The sequence below is a fragment of the Mixophyes fleayi genome, chromosome 10 (assembly GCF_038048845.1).
Source record: "Mixophyes fleayi isolate aMixFle1 chromosome 10, aMixFle1.hap1, whole genome shotgun sequence".
NCBI classification, from domain to species: domain Eukaryota; kingdom Metazoa; phylum Chordata; class Amphibia; order Anura; family Limnodynastidae; genus Mixophyes; species Mixophyes fleayi.
The window spans coordinates 1,730,217-1,750,389 of NC_134411.1; the positions used below are offsets into that span (position 1 = coordinate 1,730,217).

Here is a 20,173-nt window from a genome sequence, read left to right on the forward strand (position 1 = left end):
AGTGTTAAATGGTGGCCTCTAAATTGTCCACCTCCTCACACATCTAGGTACTTCTAGGTTGTACAGGGGTCTCCCAGGAGCTCGCAGTAGGCGCGTACCTTGATGTGCGCTGAGCGGAACATACTGTGCACTGGCTGCGCTTCATAAATGACCTACACTTATTAATAACAGGCTGTCTGGATCAATGCATTATAATAATCACATATTCAATGTTTTTATCGGGTAAAAATATGTTACTTGGGCCCTATTAGGCGAAGGTCCCAAAGAGCAGAGCCCCTGGCAACATTTATGGCAAATACGTGGCAGCTATAAAGACAAAACTACAGATGAGCGAAATATTGGAAACGGCAAAATCGTGTCCGAATTCTGCATTTTTCACAATTTACCAGCGCAATTTTTCGTCAGCAGAATTGACCGTTGCGGTCTATTCATACTCTACAAATTCTGCACAATTACATTGTTACACCCCATTCATGTGAAACAGCTGCGCAAATGTGGAACTCAAAGATTGTATCACTGGAGCGTCGCACCAACAGTTCAGCCGTAAAACTCGACTCGTGATATTTTTCTATGATTTTACTGCAATCAATACAAAATCTCTGCCATTGATATATGATCCCATTAATCACATATAGGAAGATCCTCCATCTCTATTGATTAGTTTGTTTACAGTGTTCAGTTCTGTGTAAGATATACGCACAATGTGACACGCAGTACATTGTGCATACAGCACGCGGGTTACACTGAACCTATCTATATAGAAACATGACTTACCTGGTCTCGCGCGTACGGGGAATTAACCCTTTGTTTGTCTGAACAAGCGTCCAGCAGGATTTTCACTGCATTCATCTGAAGCAGCATCTCACAGGCCATCGTGTCCAGAAAGGTTATATTGGCTAACGCAGCGGAGGCCAGTAGGTAGATCTCTGCGGTGGAGGCATCGCCACACAACTCTGCGGAGAGGAGGAAACGCAGCTCAATACATTTATATACACAACTGCCACTCGCAGAACCTGTCCGTGTCATACAGAGTCATATATGCTGTGTATATTATATTATATCTGACATCAGCCATGGCTCTGATAATTAAACCTGGTACCACACAATGTCTCACCCTTATGCCGCTAGTGACTGCCGTTAGCTAATCCATCTAAAGCGAAAACTAATTGTAAACCAGGAAATAAAATGAATTGTGTGGTTTGTGCAATGGGATCCCTATACTTCAGTGGCATAATGTGAGTGTGAGACAATGATACAATGACACAATGATACAATGACACAATGTACTCACTTAGCAGAGCGGTAACAATCTCCTCCATGTTCTCCAGGAAGCTGCTGAGATGTTGGGTGAAGGTCAGATGAGGGGACGTGATCTGCGCTATTACAGCCGCTACTTCAGCTTTCGTGGCCTCGGAGTGAGTCTCATCAGTGAGGATTTCCGTTAAACACAGAATCCCGTCAACCTAAAATAACAGTAACCGTATTGAGACAACGAGAATGACAGAATGTTTTATATTATATGTCTCAACCACAAAAACATATTCAGATTAAAACTAGCATATATTACTTTGACTTATTTTATATTGAGTGTTGTTTTAGTGAGGACAGGGCTGTATGTGACTGAGAGTTATATAGTAGAAGGAGCAGGGTCCCCAGCAGCACAGAGTATATCAGAAGATGAGTGATGTGTTAGTGAGGACAGGGCTGCATGTGACAGGGGCAGTGACATGATGTGAGGAGGGGAATGGAGGCAGCAGGAAGCCACAGACTGAGAGTTATATAGTGGAAGGAGCAGGGTCCCCCAGCAGCACATAGTATATCAGGAGATGAGTGATGTGGCAGTGAGGACAGGGCTGTATGTGACAGGGGCAGTGACATGATGTGAGGAGGGGAATGGAGGCAGCAGGATGTCACAGACTGAGAGTTATATAGTGGAAGGAGCAGGGTCCCCAGCAACACAGAGTATATCAGGAGATGAGTGATGTGTTAATGAGGACAGGGCTGCATGTGACAGGGGCAGTGACATGATGTGAGGAGGGGAATGGAGGCAGCATGAAGCCACAGACTGAGAGTTATATAGTGGAAGGAGCAGGGTCCCCAGCAGCACATAGTATATCAGGAGATGAGTGATGTGTTAGTGAGGACAGGGCTACATGTGACAGGGGCAGTGACATGATGTGAGGAGGGGAATGGAGGCAGCAGTAGACCACAGACTGAGAGTTATATAGAGGAAGGAGCAGGGTCCCCAGCAGCACATAGTATATCAGAAGATGAGTGATGTGTTAATGAGGACAGGGCTGCACGTGGAAAAAATGAATGCTAGAAAATCTCCTGTGTGGAACAAGATGATGGAACCAGGACCAGCAAGATGGTTCCTCTGATTTAATTGACTGCTCAGTTACAGAAATAGGACAGAATTCTTCTGTTTTGAACCTCAATCATTATTGATACATATATCTGAGTTTGTAACCAGTGGGGTCCAGCATAATATTTGTACTTATTCTTATATTTTAATGTCAAAAATCGTCTGCATTTAGCTTCATTTTTATTTTAGATTTAATTTGGATTATTGTCCACATCTCTCTAAATTAAAAAAAATCAAATTAATAACCATTTAATTGATTCATTAGTCATGGTTGTTTTGTTTTTAATTATGTCAAGATTAATTATAGTTATCTTGCTGAGAGATTCTGAATCAATCTGACTGTTATTCCATGTGGGATTCTAAGTGTTATTCACAAGTTCACTTATCATCCCCCCGCGCTGCCGAATCAGCATCGACTGTCGCCCTCTGGTGCTGAGGAACGAGAGTGCAGCACAAGCCCTCGCCCCTACTATAAAGGGTTAACGAGCGCACATCTGGGTCCGGGGAGAAATGTCATTGGCTAAATGGGAGAAGAGTCAAAAATTTAGTGGAAGAGTTTTGAAAATGTTGGTTTTTCTCTTCCATTGCGACCTCGACACATTATACAAAGATGAGGCCACGACTAATTATCATTCTGACATTTCCCCCTTTAAATATGACAATGTTTATAATGACAATTATAATAATAAATATTATAACAAGTTCTGATTTCAGCACAATCTCTCCAGTATGGATGTAATTTATTTTATTTTATTTCATCTGATCTGTTCAATGGAGCATTTTAAAAAAATATTTACAATGATTTTTGCTCACATATATCTTCCAATTTGCAACCAGATTAAAGTGTGTTCTTCGGTTTTCTTGTGTCTATTTCTCTTCACTGCAGGTTGTACTGTCACAATTTACACAACTATCTCAGCTAAATTTATGGGGACCTCGCAAATGTATTTTGTTGGTTTGTCCCGAAACCTTTTGACAAATATTTTTAAAAAATGCTTATATGCTTTTATGATTTTGCCGAGCTTGTGAACGTCCAACAATAGAAATGTTGATCTGATATACCTGAAAATAATTTGTACATAGAAATAAAAAACATTACATTATAAAAGAATGTTTTTTTTGCAGATTTGAAGAAACTGTAACCATTTGTCATCAATACTTTAGTAATAGTAACATTTTTGGGGAAAGTACCAGCAGACTTTACGAAATAAAATTGCAAAATAACGCAACATATTTTATGTTTTGATAAACAGTTTCTTATTATATGTCCACAATGCACCAGATTAACAAATGACGAAGACTGTCATACTATTTAGTTAATATCCAATGCCACACTTCCTGTTTGTCTGACAGTTACAGAAATGTCAATCAAGAACAGCGTAGAGAAATAAATCACAGACATTTTATCTAAGCCTCAGGGAGTCAAACGCGACAAATCTTGTGGATGTTTGATTAACACCTTACAGTTTGGAGGAAGAACAGATATTTCCCAAATTTACAAAAAAGAAAAAGTAACTGCTCTGTATAACATATAAAATATATAAAATACACTGTCGACAGAACGTTAAATGGAATATTTAAACAATATTGCTTTAGACACTGGCAACAGACCCATAGAATAAACACATTGATTGTTTTATTTATAAATGACTGTTTGTGACATGTAAACATGGTTATCGGTATTGGTAAATATAATATGGGTGTATTTTATTCACATGTAACTGCTCAGAATACACCAGACTGACTCCCCGCTCACCTTCCTGTCTTTATTATAATCAAAGTAGCTTCATTTACAAAGCTGACAAATTACTGAGGTCTCTAAATAATTCATGGAGCCCGGTGTATGTAACGTCCCTTGATTTAATTAAAAAACAGCAAAGCCAGACCAAGCAATACTGGCTGAGGAGCTGTCAATTTATATAATAATAATGACAAATTGCCTGACGGAAAATACGGAGCTGAAAAAAAAAGAGTGAAGAGGTGAATGTTGTTTACCCTGGGGTCCTAGACATAAAACAGACGGGGGCAGATTTGTGTGTGTAAGGAATTTGTCCTGTCGTTAAGAGAAGAAACCCTGAAAATAAAAAGAAAATTCTCCGCGTGTTGACAGTTGAATAAATAATGTATTTGATTATGGTCATCGGTAAATAAATACGGCCTCTCGCCCCGTCTCTCCCATTACTGGGAAAGTACTTCTGAGGAATTTGGTTGGCTTGCACTTTTGCAGATGTTTTTGGAGCCGCTATGATGGACACTAATGAGAAATAGGGACAAATTTTAAAGTTTTGCAAAAGCCCTGATATTAAGAAAAGCAAAAGCAGAGAAATACAGCTAACCAGGTGCGAATTTCATGATATTCCCCCCAGGCTACTCTTTCTGTGCCACCCTGAGAGTCCCCCACTGTCACCAGCTCCACCGCAGTCCTTAGAGGTCCCAACCCACAATGCATCTGTATAAAATACTAGGTAGGGAGAACCAAGGACTAAATTGCTATAATGTGTAATTAATACATTATTGATTTATCATATAAAGACAATGACATGTCTGCAGGCATCTCAGAACTTTACAATCACTAAATTACACTATAAAGACTAATATAAAAGTGCTAATAATGGAGGCGATAGAGTATCCTGCACCGTATGGAATAATGTTCCCTACTGTGAAGTCATTGAGGTGTTCTGTGACCAAATAAAATATACAGGTCGTAGACTGTTGAAGTCTTCAGTCATGTTGTGGAGGAATATTAAAGACAGAATCGATTGAATATCTGTCATTGTTATTGTGAATCGATAGAAGTAGATCTTCCTCTCCAGCTCGGCAGTGATTACTACTGTGTCGTTACACTTTGATGTGTCGTAATACTAGGCAAGTGTGTGTCACAGGGATTTACGGGTAGCAGAGCGTTGTGAGCATTGGAATTATCCATCAGTAGCTACGCAGCCACGGTCCACCCCCAATTCATTGACCAGGCTGCTAACGACATGACTGACAAGGTTTAATGTGGATACATGTAAGTTTATACATATAGGGATCTAAAAATATGCACCCAGCTTAACACCATAGGTAGGACATCACTGGGTGTATCTGCCATAGATGGGGAGGGGAAGGGCCGGTAGCAGGAGGTTGCAGTAGTCAATGCGGGAGATGATGAGAGAAGGGATAAGGGTTTTGGCAATCTCCTCTGTGAGGAAGGGGCGTATTCTGTCAATGTTTGGTAGGAGGAGGCAACAAGGGACTGGATGTGGGGAGTGAAGCTGAGGGCGGAACCAATGCAGCGGACTTAGGGAATGGAGACTAGAGGAGGGGGTATAGTGACACTAAGGAGGGGATGATAAGCTTGGTTTTGGATATGTTGAGCTTTAGTGGCACATGCAGGTGGAGGTGGCAGATAGGAGATCAGGGGAGAAGAGGCAGATTACTGTGTCATACAAGTGATAATGGGGTCCCAGAATTTGGCCTCAAGTTTTCCAGATTCTAGGTCAACCAAAACACAGAGCAGAATGAAATGACCGCTCTCCCTCCCTCCAGCTCTATTCATTCCACAAAATACAAATTTCCAAATACGGTGCAACATAGAACAGCTCGTTCCACAGAACACTAATAGGGTAAAAAGTGGCTGTAAGTTCCATCATCTCAAGTCATACAAAACAGTTGGAAACTGGGATATCTCTGCATCGCCCAGAGCGTGGTGAACACCTAATGGTAATGCGGTATAAGGAAGTTTCATGTTAGTAGAATCGTAGAATGATTATGTCAAATTGTTTACAGCTGCTTGTATGGGAACTGTCCCTAAAGATTTAGATTCTTACTCTCATGATACAGTGTCAGAGCACATTTCTAGAGGTGATTTAGTCTTGAAGGCGGCCGATACTGCTGAGCATCAATCATTGAGGGTGAAGAACTACGGAATCTGGGTGAATATCGTGCTCTGGTCTCCAATGTTCACCTACAAAGTAACCGCACCTGGAGATTTCCTCCCAGGTTTAGTTAGTCTGAGACTTGCTTGGTGTATATTAGGAGGTGCCAGAGAGTAGCAGTGTTCAGTACTGGACTCATGGTCTGAATGCCCAAGATGGCAGTAGCAGAAGAGTCATGAACATGACGACGGAGCTAGCACTAGGAAGCATCGGTCTGCAGGACAAATTATCATCCAATATCAGAGGACCTACATACAGGAGCTTTGCAAAGAGTCATTTTTATTTTGTCAAATTACTCCTGACAGTTGGGACTCCATCGGATATGACTTGGGGCTGAATTCTTCAATGGATTGTTAAAGGGGCCAATAAAGTAGAAAATGAGGTATAAGCCTCCTGTTGTAGCCAAGAAATGAACATAACTCTTTCTTTGTTTGTTAGCAGAGGAATGTGAGCACTTTCAGGCAGGAGCCTCCTTCCTCCCGTCTTTCTGCCAACCCTCCTACCAACCTGTCGGGCACCTTCAGCCTGGTTCTTTCTACATATCCTCCTAATGCACCTCAAGCTCTGTACGTACTTATGCCCCTGCCCGGCCACTTTGTCCAAGCAGCATTATTTTTATTTGGAATATCCCCAATGGTGAAGCTAATGCAGTTTTGTTCTTTGCCTCCTCGATCAACTCTTTGTAAGATCAAGGCTAGAAATCTAGTGAGAAGACCCAAGGCACTCGTCCACACGAGGCACAAGATCATCACGATCATCAACTTCAAGCATCAAACTTGGACATGATATTTACTTTACAATAATCCACGCAGAGACTAGTGGTTCTATCAGGTTTTGGGTCAAGGACAATGGGAATACACCACACACTTGTGCACTTTTCAATGACCCCTAACTTTAAAATCTTTTGGACCTTTTTTTTTTACCTGGTTCTCTTTACCATTAGGGAGTTTGTAAGGTCTTTGGTGAACCACAACCCCTGGGGGCATAACAATGTTTTGTTTTACAGGGTTGGTTCTCCCCAAAGTGTTAGAGAATATGTCTGGAAGCTCCTTAACCAATACACCTAAATTCTCCTTTTGTTACCTGTACAGAGATCTCCTAGTGACTCTGATCGTCTGCTCCCAATGAATGGACGGGCTGAATCCCTGGAGGAAAGTGGGAAGGGATAGAAAACATAACTAGAAATGTGAGGAGGGGTAGGAGCTGTGTTTTGTACTCCCGGCAGGTCGGGTCATGTATGCCACTAGCCGCCAATTAATGACCGGAGTTGATAGGATGTTGCTCATCCTGTGCCGCAGGCTGTGACACCTCCTTATATAACTTCATATACACCTGCTGTCTGATCTGTCACCCCCTGATAGCAAACTCCTAATATGTTTACAGCGACTCCAGCAGCCCCTCATCCCAACCACAGACACACCAAATCAATTTTCCTGGACACCAATCAATGTCGCCCCATCCAAAGAACACTGGACTCTTGGAATATGGCGGAATAACAGGCGCCAATTTCAATCAGTAGTGAAGAACTAGACTTTCGGATCATCGTGGCCAATCAAAGAATGACTATTATAGCTAATAACTGAGAAACTAATGGGCTCAGATTATCAATTACATGGCTCAGGATTAAGATGATTAACCAATGATAGATTCCAGGGGTGAGGAGGGGGGGTGGTGGTAATTCTGCTAATCATCCTGCTTTGGATTTGCCCCCAAGTACCACCCAATAGTGAATCACTCACACATTCACCACCTGTGGTAGTTACGAGTTGGTGTTAACCGATCCTGCCCCTGCGTAACCATTAACTTAGACTCTGCTATAGTTAATTTTCAATTAAATGCAGAAGTTTGTTTTTCACTCCCGTTATTGCTTTGTGCTTTCACAGAGGCACTTAGAGGTCTTTACTTAAGGTGACGGCATAAATATTTTAAAGTGCAATCTCTATCGTTCAACGAATGATGTAATAGGCAGAGTGAGCTTTATAGCTTTAATGATGTCTGTGATATCTAAAGTGCGGTATCGTTGTGGATGGATTATGTTTATCTTTGCCGTATAATTCTACACTTATAATTATAATGGATTTGAGTCCTCAGTAATGTAATGTTCTTCTTCAGTCCTCAACACTGCGGTTTAAATAAAAAAGTCTTGTGGTTGAAATATAACAACAGATATCCCAGAGATTGAGATCACCGTCTACAGACTGAGCCCCCCCCGTCCCCCCCTCCAAACCAGCAGCATCAGAGCCGGCTCTGTACAGGGCACATCGGCTGCCTCAAGGAATATCATTAAACACTGGTTAGTTTTTGCAGGGGGAGCGGGGAGTTATGAGATATTCTCATTCTCTTCTAGTTTATAGACTTTATTCTAGAGAACATATTTGTATTCAGTAAATATACAGACAGTATCATTCTGATAAGGTCACATCTTTGGTTCATGACAAATTTTTACTCACAGTTTTTAAATATTTGTGTCTTAACGTTTTTGTCTATACTGCGCTTATTAATCTCTTGCTTCAGTGTTCAATATCTTTGTGACAATTGAGCAGAACCACTTCTGTCATGTCAGCAAATGCAAAATCACATTTATATTCTTCTGTATGTCACTCACAGTGATTGTTTTCATTCTGTATTAACAACTACACAGAGCAACTTTGTCCCTTCCCCAAAAATATACAACGATGAACCACAACATTAGAACCACTGACAGTGAAGTGAGTAACACTGATTATCTGGCACCTGTCAGGGGTGGGATATATTAGGCAGCAAGTGAACAGTCAGTTGTTGAAATTGATGAGTTGGAAGCAGGAAAAATGGACAATGTAAGGATCTGAGCGACTGTGACAAGGGACAAACAGTAACGGCTAGACGGCTGGGTCAGAGCATCTCCAACACAGCAGGTCGTGAGGGGTGTTCCTGGTATGCGGTGGTTAGTACCTACCAAAAGTGGTCCAAGGATGGACAATCGGTGAACCAGTGACAGGATCATGGGCGCCCAAGGCTCATTGATGTGTGTGGGGAGGAAGGCTAGCCCGTCCGGTCCAATGCCACAGAAGAGCTACAGTAGCACAAATTGCTGAATAAGTTACTGCTGGTTAAGATAAAAAGGTGTCAGAACACACAGAGCATCACAGCTTGCTGCGTATGGGGCTGTGTAGCCACAGACCGGTCAGAGTGCCCATGCTGACCCCTGTCCACCAATGGAAGGGCCAGAACTGGACCATGGAGCAATGGAAGAAGGTGGCCTGGTCTGATGAATCACGTTTTCTTTTACATAATGCGGACGGCCGGGTGCGTGTGTGTTGTTTACCTGGGGAAGAGATGGCACCAGGATGCACTATGGGAAGAAGGCAGCCGACGGCGGCAGTGTGATGTTCTGGGCAATGTTCTGCTGGGAAACCTGGGTCCTGGCATTCACTGCAAAAATTGTTCAGGAATGGTTTGAGGAACATGAGAAAGAGATCAAGGTGTTGACTTGGCCTCCAAATTCCCCAGATCTCAATCCGATGGATCATCTGTGAGATGTGCTGGAAAAACAACTCCGATCCATGGAGGCCCCAGCTCACAACTTACAGGACTTAAAGGATCTGCTGCTAACGTCTTGGTGCCAGATACCACAGGACACCTTCAGAGGTCTTGACGGGTCAGAGCTGTTTTGGCAGCACTAGGGGAACCTACACAATATTAGGCAGGTGGTTTTAATGTTGTGCTGCTTGGTGTATGTATCTTCTATCTTCTGTATCTGGGGAAATTCAGCAAACAATGAGCATCACTCCACAACTAATACTAGAAAATCCAGGAACGGGTTTGTTAGGTGTTTAACCAGCTCTGCGCACAAACTTACTATCTGTACAGTGATTGCTGGTTTTTTCCACGTTCATATTATTATTATTATTATTATTCTTTATTTATGAAGCGTAAATATATCATGGAGTGCTGGCAATAGGATAGTAAAGTTACAGACACATAACAATACAATTATGTACTGTAATAGAAAGTATAGGCACTCCTGACCAAATGAGCTGACAATCTGAACAGGGTTTGACAAAACTGGACTATTATGTTCCTTTATTTCAAATGTCCATTTAGTTTATTTTTCATAAAATTGTGGAAAGTTTTAAAATAATTCACCATCATGCACGTGGCTTCCATTATTTATCTTAGGCCCAAACATATATATATATATATCTACTAATACAACATGATATTTGGGGCAGTAACAGAACCTCACCGGGTTCCATAGCAACATTTGAGGCAGGACCGGCAATCCCGCTGTCAGAGCGGGGACTAGAAGATTCAGCCACGTCAGGTCTCCTGTGGAGTAATATTGTTTAGTTTGGTAGCGCTCAGTATCAGTATAATATGCAGTACTGCAACGCTCTGGCCGACCCTCTGCACTTCAGACTCCATCGAGTGTTACCGTCTCTGCAGATATTTGCTGGGAGTATTGCTGCCATGATATCACCAGGCCTCTGTCAGCTGACGTCACAGATCTAGAGATCAGTTTGCAATGTGAATAGTACAGTAGATTTCTGCCACAAACATAGTGCTGTGTTATAAAGAGCATAGGAAGAGGGCAGAGAGGGGCAGTTTTGTAAAGGGGGGGGGGGCCTGAGCGACCTGTGACTGGGGGCGAGTAATATACCAGTATTATAATAAAACCAAGGCAATAAATTAGAAGTGTTCACCGTAAGTGCCAAAGTTTCAGCTGACAGGGATCTTCCTCAAGGCTCGGAGCGGAGGCTGAGACATATCACATCCTGCCTGAGACCTTTCTGTATTATGTGTTAATGTATTAATAGCGCCACTTGTAAAAAAAACAGAACAATTAAACATTGGTAAAAATTACTTTAAAATCTTGCATTTAAAAAAAAATTAAAACATTAAAAATGCTTTACTAAAATTTTCAAGCATTTTTTAAATGATTTTAACTTATTATTTCCATGATGAGATGACGTTTACAGATCAGGTATTGTGGATACAATCTGAGACATACGCCATCAGTACCCAACCAGTATGTCTGTTATCTGTGAGAAGAAACTAAAGATTGTGTAGGAAACACGCATGAACACGGAAAGAACATACAACTTACATACAGTCATCAACCTGATCAGACTCTAATCCAACGTACAATACGGTCCACCGTGACCCACGCTGACACCAAACGGGCTAGCAGGGTGCACTGGTACTTGTGGTTCCACAACAACCTCCTTCCTATGTTTACTTTGGATTTTCATGAACTGATTTAACATTTCTCACCAGGAAACATCGTCTCCAATCTGACACAATTTCACCCTGAACGTCGGACCTCTGTCTTCAAGGAGAGCAATTCAAGTAAGAGCAACACTCTAATTAGTGAGACAGAGATTTATCTGCAGAACGGAATTAATAGACAGGTAATGTTGATGTAACGGTGCAGTCATCGATATATCTCCGCATTCTGTGTTGTCAGACAAACGACTCTACAGATGACGCACGCAGATTAACATATAATGTAAATTAAGGGTTAAAGAGACATTGCACTGAAATATGACATGTATAGATGGCATGTATCATAGTATTACAAAGAAAGGTCCGATGATTGGTACAACCAACCACTGGCGGCAATAACAGTGATCATTGGGATTCTCTCAGCGGAACGACTTCCCCAAAAATCACCCTTCAATTGCCATGGGCACCAGAAACAACATGGTGAGTGGGGACAATTCTCCCAACGTGCAGCGAATCAGGGCAAAAGTGCTGCCCACAGGACAGCCCCCACACCTGGAATAATGTACCGCCACCTGTAAGTACACAGTCAGGCTCCATGTTGCTCTGAGCACTTGTCCAAAGTTTGCATCACGTTAGTAAACTCCAGTTGAGTTTTTCCTGCCATTTGCAGTGTGTTTTGCATAAAGTAATGTACAGTGAAAGCTCTGCCCTGTGACTCATCCCTCCATGCATGGGATTCAGCGCGCACGCAGGCGGAACACTTTGATTGTCTCAGAGGTCTCTTGTCAACAGCATCAAAATAAATTGATTATTTTAGTGCATCTAGTAATGATGCGTTGTCTGTGTGCCCCAGATCCACAGTCCCCTCTGTCAGATAACAGGCGCAGGATGTCTGCATTATGCACATGTTATGGAATGAAGGATCTGCAGAACTGAAACAATATAAATAGCTTGTTCTGAGATTGTTTTATTGTATGTTATAGATGTTGCACATCCCCTCCCCGGCTTTAATTAAATGGGAAAGGGCGGTATAAGCAGCCGTAGTCCTTATGTACAAAGATAGTTTGTAGATTGAACCAATGTTTATAACTAAAAGTAGTTACTATAATGGTGCTAAGCAAAAATGTGTACAAATATTAATATATATATATATATATATATATATATAACAATCATAATGATAGCTGCTAGATCAAACAATGAGGGAAATTGTTTCAAAATAGATACAAAAAGCAAAAATATCAGTGTTTAAAAATATAGATAAATCTACACAGACATCGGGCTGATGAAGAATACATAAATATTTATTGCAATATATCAATCAATGAAACAATAATATCAATAATTCAATGCAGCTGCCACTAGCAATGTTCATACATTGAAAACAACTGCACTACACGTCACTGCCGCTGAGTAGTCGCCCGCTGAGTAGTCGCCCTCTGTTCACACCCCCCCTTTAAACAACTATTATAACGGGGTGAACGTAAATGGGTTAGTGCAGCGTTAAAGGGGGGCTGCAGGTAGATTTGATGTTGTTGCTCTTACTTACAACAGATCTGTGTATATATAATTATGTCCAATGCATCATCTGTTGTTCTAACCAAAAGCAACAATAATATAACCTGGACAGAGGAATCCTCTGACTGCGGAGTTCCCCTTTAATGTATCAGAGTATTTAGGGTCATGTTGCTGCCGTCTACATTTAACAGATGCAAGTTTCCCTGAATCCATGTGAGGTGCCCGTGGGGTTCACTGGTCACTGCTGGACGTCTGAGGCTGACACTCTAGGTGGTTCCCGCTGGCGTTAGGAACCAATAGGGGACATCGATGAATACGGGTCTAGGTGCGCTGTGCTCTAACAGACTGCGGGATATGTCCAATATATACACGTGGAATAAAGTCCCAGCAGAACGTACAGAAAAAAATATTAATGTCACCTGTTTTTCTTTAAACAAAATGCATTTTTTATTTAATAGGATGTTATTAATGTCTACTGTACATAAAATACATTGTTACTGTTGCTCCTGATACAAACACATGTTCTAGCTGTATACACAGCCGTCATCACTAGTAATCAGCACTTACACCTGACCTGTAGCTCCAGCTTGGCACGCCCCGACTGTACACTGACTATGGACATACGTCCAGATCCCTCCCCGTTTCTCCCATGAAACCATAGGCTGTCATAAATGTCCTTTGCACTTGAAGATTAATTGGACGTTGCTGCGTTCTCTCATGTATGGTCCAGTTCTGTGTATGCGCAGAGTAATTATACGCAACGTATCAGCATCCTTAATGAATGAGGCCCCTGATGTTTAATGCTCATTAGTATGAAAAACAATCACAAACTATTTCTTTCCAAGTTTGTCTTTGTTAAACATTCTATTAATAAACACAACTGACACATTGTGGGTAAAATATGGAATAATAGTCACTGGGAGCCGTTGGCACATAGCGGGCTCACTTAGAATTGGGCACATTGAACATAGGTGGGAAAAGATTACAAAACAATGTGTATTTATCTGCATATGTCCAGCTCACAAACAGCGTCAGGCGCACATCAGGTGTAACGAGTGTACACAGATGCGGGTGGACAGTGTTAGTAGTAAATGATGAAGTCACAGTGCTCTATCTGTATACAATGTAATAATATAATGCTGTGAACAGTGTCTGCATAGTTATTAATAAAAGCAAAAGTCTCAAGTTTCATATAAAATGTCATGACATACAAAGTAAACTAAATACAAACATCTGTTTTCCCCTTTAAAAATCAAATGGAAATGTCAATGATGTAATATGTAGACTTCCGCGGATAGATATATAATAGCCGCAACGCTATTGATTTAAGACCTAGCGGTCAGGATGCAATCAGCCAATCGGAAGCGGCTACATAGATCTGATAACAGTCATCACCATCATCGACATTGTGCATCATTGCACCAGTCCTCCTACGAGGCAGATCTGTGGATGCGTTAGCGTTTAATGGAGTCGCGATTGCATGAACACCTCCATACTGTGCTCTGCCCCTGTTCCCCCATCTCCAGGCGTAAGGAGCCGTATGTCATCAATACGCAAAACACAGACATATGCGTAAGCGTTTTTAATGCGCGCGCATAATAGAAATCCATATCTTACATAAATAAACACGTACGAATGAGCCCCAGAATGTGTTTACCCTGCGCTGTCTGCACTGGACATGTGATGGCGTATTGGGTAGCACTTCTGCCTCACAGCGCTGGGGTCATGAGTTCAATTCCCGACCATGGCCTTATCTGTGTGGAGTTTGTATGTTCTCCCCGTGTTTGCGTGGGTTTCCTCCGGGTGCTCCGGTTTCCTCCCACACTCCAAAAAACATACTGGTAGGTTAATTGGCTGCTAACAAATTGACCCTAGTCTGTGTGCCTCTCTCTGTCTGTCTGTGTGCTCCAATGGGGCAGGGACTGATGTGAGTTCTCTGTACAGCGCTGCGGAATTAGTGGCGCTATATAAATAAATGATGATGATGATGATGGCGAGCGAGGACAGCGTCAACGTTCTGCAGTTTTCTTACAATGTGCTCAGACTACAACGGTCCAGTAATCACTAAGAGCAGCGATGTTAGACCACGAGATAAATACTGTAAACATTCTCTAGGAGCAGAAACATGAACGGAACCTGGGAGTTTAAAGTCTCTTTTACTCTTGACGGTAGCACACACAACTGACCACTAGGTGGCAGCATTGTATAATGATCTGGGGTTATATAGTAATTATCAAAGTGAATTATGACCAATCATTCACAGAATGTAATACTGTTCAGCACTTATTGATGTCATGAGAACAATTTCCTTGTATAGTAAATTCTTTTTCTTTGAAGAGCAGTTCTCGTATTTTTAAAAAGAATTTGTGGAACTAACTTGTAAGCAATAATTAAATCCATGCGGAGACATAACGCAGTGAATGTTAGTTTAAAGAAACACGGCGCAGTTATTATTATTTCATTTTATTGTTTGTTTTATTTCTATTGTGTTTTAAGGACAACAGACAGATGTGACTGCTCCCCCCTTTGGATATTGGTTCAGCCCTCAAAATGGCTTCCTCAGAACTATGTAGGTGACAGCGTAAACTCACGTCAGGGTTTGTCAATGTTACAAGATGAGTGATCTTATTGGATCAACTTGATTACAGGGAGAACTTACAGATGGTCAGAGCATTGGTCCATTGGGGGATGTCGTTTCTGTGCGTCGGATCCTGTAGTGCTGTGACTTTAGTTTATAATTATCTATTACCAATAATAAGTGGACTGCGCTGAATGTCGTTGTCCTCAGGAGAGAAACCCGACCGATGTGTGGAGCAAAGTTGTGTAACTCCCCCCTCAAATGCAGAGGACCCCTTTAAAGATCAGTATTTTAATTAGAATGACAAATGTTCCACAGTGTAATAATTGTCATCTGTGATTATGTATCACACTCAGTGTGATATAAAGCAGAACTTCCCCGCTACGGACATAACTAGGGGTCTCCAATGTGCGGGACCCCCAGTTATTAGCTGCTGTCGTACATACTGGAGTCCTGGATCTGAGATGAAATGGAGCCAATGTTGTTGTTTGTTTGGTGCTAATTATCGGCCACTTATTAACGGGCTTTAATCCTGGCGATAGTCGGTCTTATCAGTCTAATAAATAGGCCGACAGTCTCTGGGGAACAAGTGTTCAGTATTATTTGGTATAAAATTTTAATTCCATATTCTGGGTCTTCTGAAGTGGATACAAAGGGCCTGGTTCAGGGTGAGACGTACGCCCGCTGCGTAGCGGATCTTTGCATTTGTGCGCACTGTGCGCACACAGAAAGTGAGTGATGGAGGAGGACGGGGTGTTGTAACGTAGGCAGTGTGCAGTAAGGGCGTGATCGGGCGTCGTGTATGGGGCGTAGTCGTAGATATGAGCAATCGGTTTTATTTATGGGTGGTCAGGGGAAGGGGCAGGGGCAGGGGCAAGTAGCAGCTGATGAGGATGACCCGCTTGTAATTACAGGTTTGCAAATGTTTCGCTTCTGCTTATTGGGACTTTAGTAATTGTTCGGCCACAGATCAGGATTGACGAATGTGTTATAACAAACAAAAAAATATATTATTTTTTGTACACGTCAGGACGTTATTCCCGCTGTATTGTTTGGTAAATTAAGTTTAAATGATGCTGCATAGTAATTACATTTGTAACTTATAAAATAAAAAGTTTTTGCACTTGTTTGCAAGTTAGATAGAAGTGTCTGAGAGGTGGGTCTAAGGGGTGTGTCTGAGGGGGGCGTGTCTGAGGGGCGTGTCTGAGGGAGCGTATCTAAGGGTGTGTCTGAGTCGGTGTGTCTGAGGGGGTGTGTCTGAGGGGGCGTGTCTGAGGGGGTGTGTCTGAGGGTGTGTCTGAGGGGGCGTGTCTGAGGGGCGTGTCTGAGGGAGCGTATCTAAGGGTGTGTCTGAGTCGGTGTATCTGAGGGGTGTATCTGAGGGTGTGTCTGAGGGGGCGTGTCTGAGGGAGCGTATCTAAGGGTGTGTCTGAGTCGGTGTATCTGAGGGGTGTGTCTGAGGGGGCGTATCTAAGGGTGTGTCTGAGTCGGTGTGTCTGAGGGGCGTGTCTGAGGGAGCGTGTCTGAGGGAGCGTATCTAAGGGTGTGTCTGAGTCGGTGTATCTGAGGGGTGTATCTGAGGGTGTGTCTGAGGGGGCGTGTCTGAGGGGGTGTGTCTGAGGGTGTGTCTGAGGGGGCGTGTCTGAGGGAGCGTATCTAAGGGTGTGTCTGAGTCGGTGTATCTGAGGGGTGTATCTGAGGGTGTGTCTGAGGGGGCGTGTCTGAGGGAGCGTATCTAAGGGTGTGTCTGAGTCGGTGTATCTGAGGGGTGTGTCTGAGGGGGCGTATCTAAGGGTGTGTCTGAGTCGGCGTGTCTGAGGGGCGTGTCTGAGGGAGCGTATCTAAGGGTGTGTCTGAGTCGGTGTGTCTGAGGGGGTGTGTCTGAGGGTGTGTCTGAGGGGGCGTGTCTGAGGGAGCGTATCTAAGGGTGTGTCTGAGTCGGTGTATCTGAGGGGTGTATCTGAGGGTGTGTCTGAGGGGGCGTGTCTGAGGGAGCGTATCTAAGGGTGTGTCTGAGTCGGTGTATCTGAGGGGGCGTATCTAAGGGTGTGTCTGAGTCGGTGTATCTGAGGGGTGTGTCTGAGGGGGCGTATCTAAGGGTGTGTCTGAGTGGGCGTGTCTGAGGGGTGTGTCTGATGGGGGTTGTCTGAGGGGGGGTATCTGAGGGGGCGTATCTTAGGGGGTGTCTGAGTGAGCGTGTCTGAGGGGTGGGTCTAAGGGGTGTGTCTGAGGCTGTGTGTGAGGGGGTGTATCTGAGGGAGCGTATCTAAGGGTGTGTCTGAGTGGGCGTGTCTGAGGGGTGTGTCTGTGGGGTGTGTCTGATGGGGGTTGTCTGAGGGGGGTATCTAAGGGGGGGAACTAAGGGTGTGTCTGAGTGGGCGTGTCTAAGGGGTGTGTCTGAGGCTGTGTGTGTGAGGGGGTGTATCCGAGGGAGCGTATCTAAGGGTGTGTCTGAGGGGGGCGTATCTAAGGGTGTGTCTGTTGGCTGGCGGATGTAACTGCTCATTCAGACCTGGACGCATCTTCACCTCGTATACCGCGTATATACACCTACACTTATGTGCGACTTTTCATCCACAAGTTACGCTGACGCTTGTTTCCCGCCTGAAGATCCAAAGTGTTTAAACTCTGTGACATCTTCAAAGTAGAAAAGTCCTTGGAGGTAACTTTACAAAAGTGCAGTTTTGTTTGCAATTTCAATTCCCCAGATTTATTAAGGCCAAAACCGACCGTCTACTGTACAAAGCATCACTTAGAAAATCACATTCCGAAATTTTCTTTGAAAAAAAAGAAATCTGTACATTTCTCAATGTGCTTAGTGGTGAGAGGCGCGAGGTACGGGGCCTCTTAATAATGGAAAGAAACTAACAAAGAAATAAAACGTAAAACAAAGTCACCCCCCTCCCCTCCACTAACGGATCGCGCTGCGCAGCGTCGAGCTCCGCCCTCTGGGGGGGCCCCCTGCACCTCGACCAAATTCTAAGTATTATTGGGCCCTTCATGGTACTAACCAGTTAGTTGGAACCAGGGAAATAATATAAATCTAATCCCCTTTGTATTAAATAAGATATAATTAGTGTCTCCTTTTTTGTTTTAAATCTGCCACCGATTCTCTCCTGTACTGCGGTGTAATGAGTACTTACCTACCAACCTACCGTCTTCTGATTTTCAATGTAATCCATAGGGAGAAAGCCCCACAGAGAGGAAGAGGACGTCTCCCGAGGGGTTAATGTCCGGTACACCCACCTACTTAATAGACGGGCAGCCAATCATCAGTGACGGATGAGAGATCACTACTGTTGGGCAGCGCGGTGGATCAGTGTTTAGCACTTCTGCCTCACAGCACTGGGGTCATGAGTTCAGTTCACGACCATTGTCTTATCTGTGTGGAGTTTGTATGTTCTCCCTGTGTTTGCGTGGGTTTCCTCCGGGTGCTCCGGTTTCCTCCGAAAACATACTGGTAGGTTAATTGGCTGCTATCAAATTGACCATAGACTCTCTCTCTCTGTCTGTGTGTATATTAGGGGATTTAGACTGTAAGCTCCAATGGGGCAGGGACTGATGTGAGTGAGTTCTCTGTACAGCGCTGCGGAATTAGTGGCGCTATATAAATAGCTGCTGATGATACTGATTGGCTACCTGTCTTTTAAGTCATGTCTGAGATTAATCTGATGGTGCACGGCATAGTCTACATGCAGAGGATGTTATGGGCGATGGTGGGTGTCATAATATAATGTAAATACAGAACGTGTCCCGGCCCATCGAAGTCTATCAAGAAATCTCACAACACACAAATCTAATCACTATGACTCTGCCTGAGATACATGAACATTTCCAGGAGACATTAATAACATCTTTACCAATCCATGGCAGCCGCCTGACTATAGCACATTATGTTCCCCTTACACTGTCCTCAGTGCCTCTGTCCTCAGTGCCTCTGTCCTCAGTGCCTCTGTGCTCGGTGCCTCTGTCTTCGGTGCCTCTGTATTCGGTGCCTCTGTCTTCGGTGCCTCTGTCCTCAGTGTCTCTCTCCTCAGTGCCTCTGTCCTCAGTGCCTCTGTCCTCAGTGCCTCTGTCTTCGGTGCCTCTGTCTTCGGTGCCTCTGTATTCGGTGCCTCTGTCCTCAGTGCCTCTGTCTTCGGTGCCTCTGTCCTCAGTGTCTCTCTCCTCAGTGCCTCTGTCCTCAGTGCCTCTGTCTTCGGTGCCTCTGTCCTCGGTGCCTCTCTCCTCAGTGCCTCTCTCCTCAGTGCCTCTGTCTTCGGTGCCTCTGTCCTCAGTGCCTCTGTCCTCAGTGCCTCTGTCCTCAGTGCCTCTGTCTTCGGTGCCTCTGTCCTCAGTGCCTCTGTCTTCGGTGCCTCTGTCCTCAGTGTCTCTCTCCTCAGTGCCTCTGTCCTCAGTGCCTCTGTCTTCGGTGTCTCTGTCCTCAGTGCCTCTGTCTTTGGTGCCTCTGTCCTCGGTGCCTCTCTCCTCACTGCCTCTGTCTTTGGTGCCTCTGTCCTCGGTGCCTCTGTCCTCAGTGCCTCTGTCCTCAGTGTCTCTCTCCTCAGTGCCTCTGTCCTCGGTGCCTCTGTCCTCAGTGCCTCTGTCCTC

General features: G+C 43.7%; 1 protein-coding gene across 1 annotated transcript in view; it reads right to left on the reverse strand.

Annotated features, from left to right (window-relative positions):
* INSC (INSC spindle orientation adaptor protein) overlaps positions 1–20,173 on the reverse strand; it is a 119,985-nt gene that overhangs the window by 8,683 nt on the left and 91,129 nt on the right. Inside the window, exons 8-9 of the mRNA XM_075187405.1 lie at positions 1,292–1,463; positions 775–953 (exon numbers count right to left, since the gene is read on the reverse strand). Of these exons, the coding sequence (XP_075043506.1) occupies positions 775–953; positions 1,292–1,463 (351 nt within the window). The remainder of the gene's footprint in view (positions 1–774; positions 954–1,291; positions 1,464–20,173) is intronic.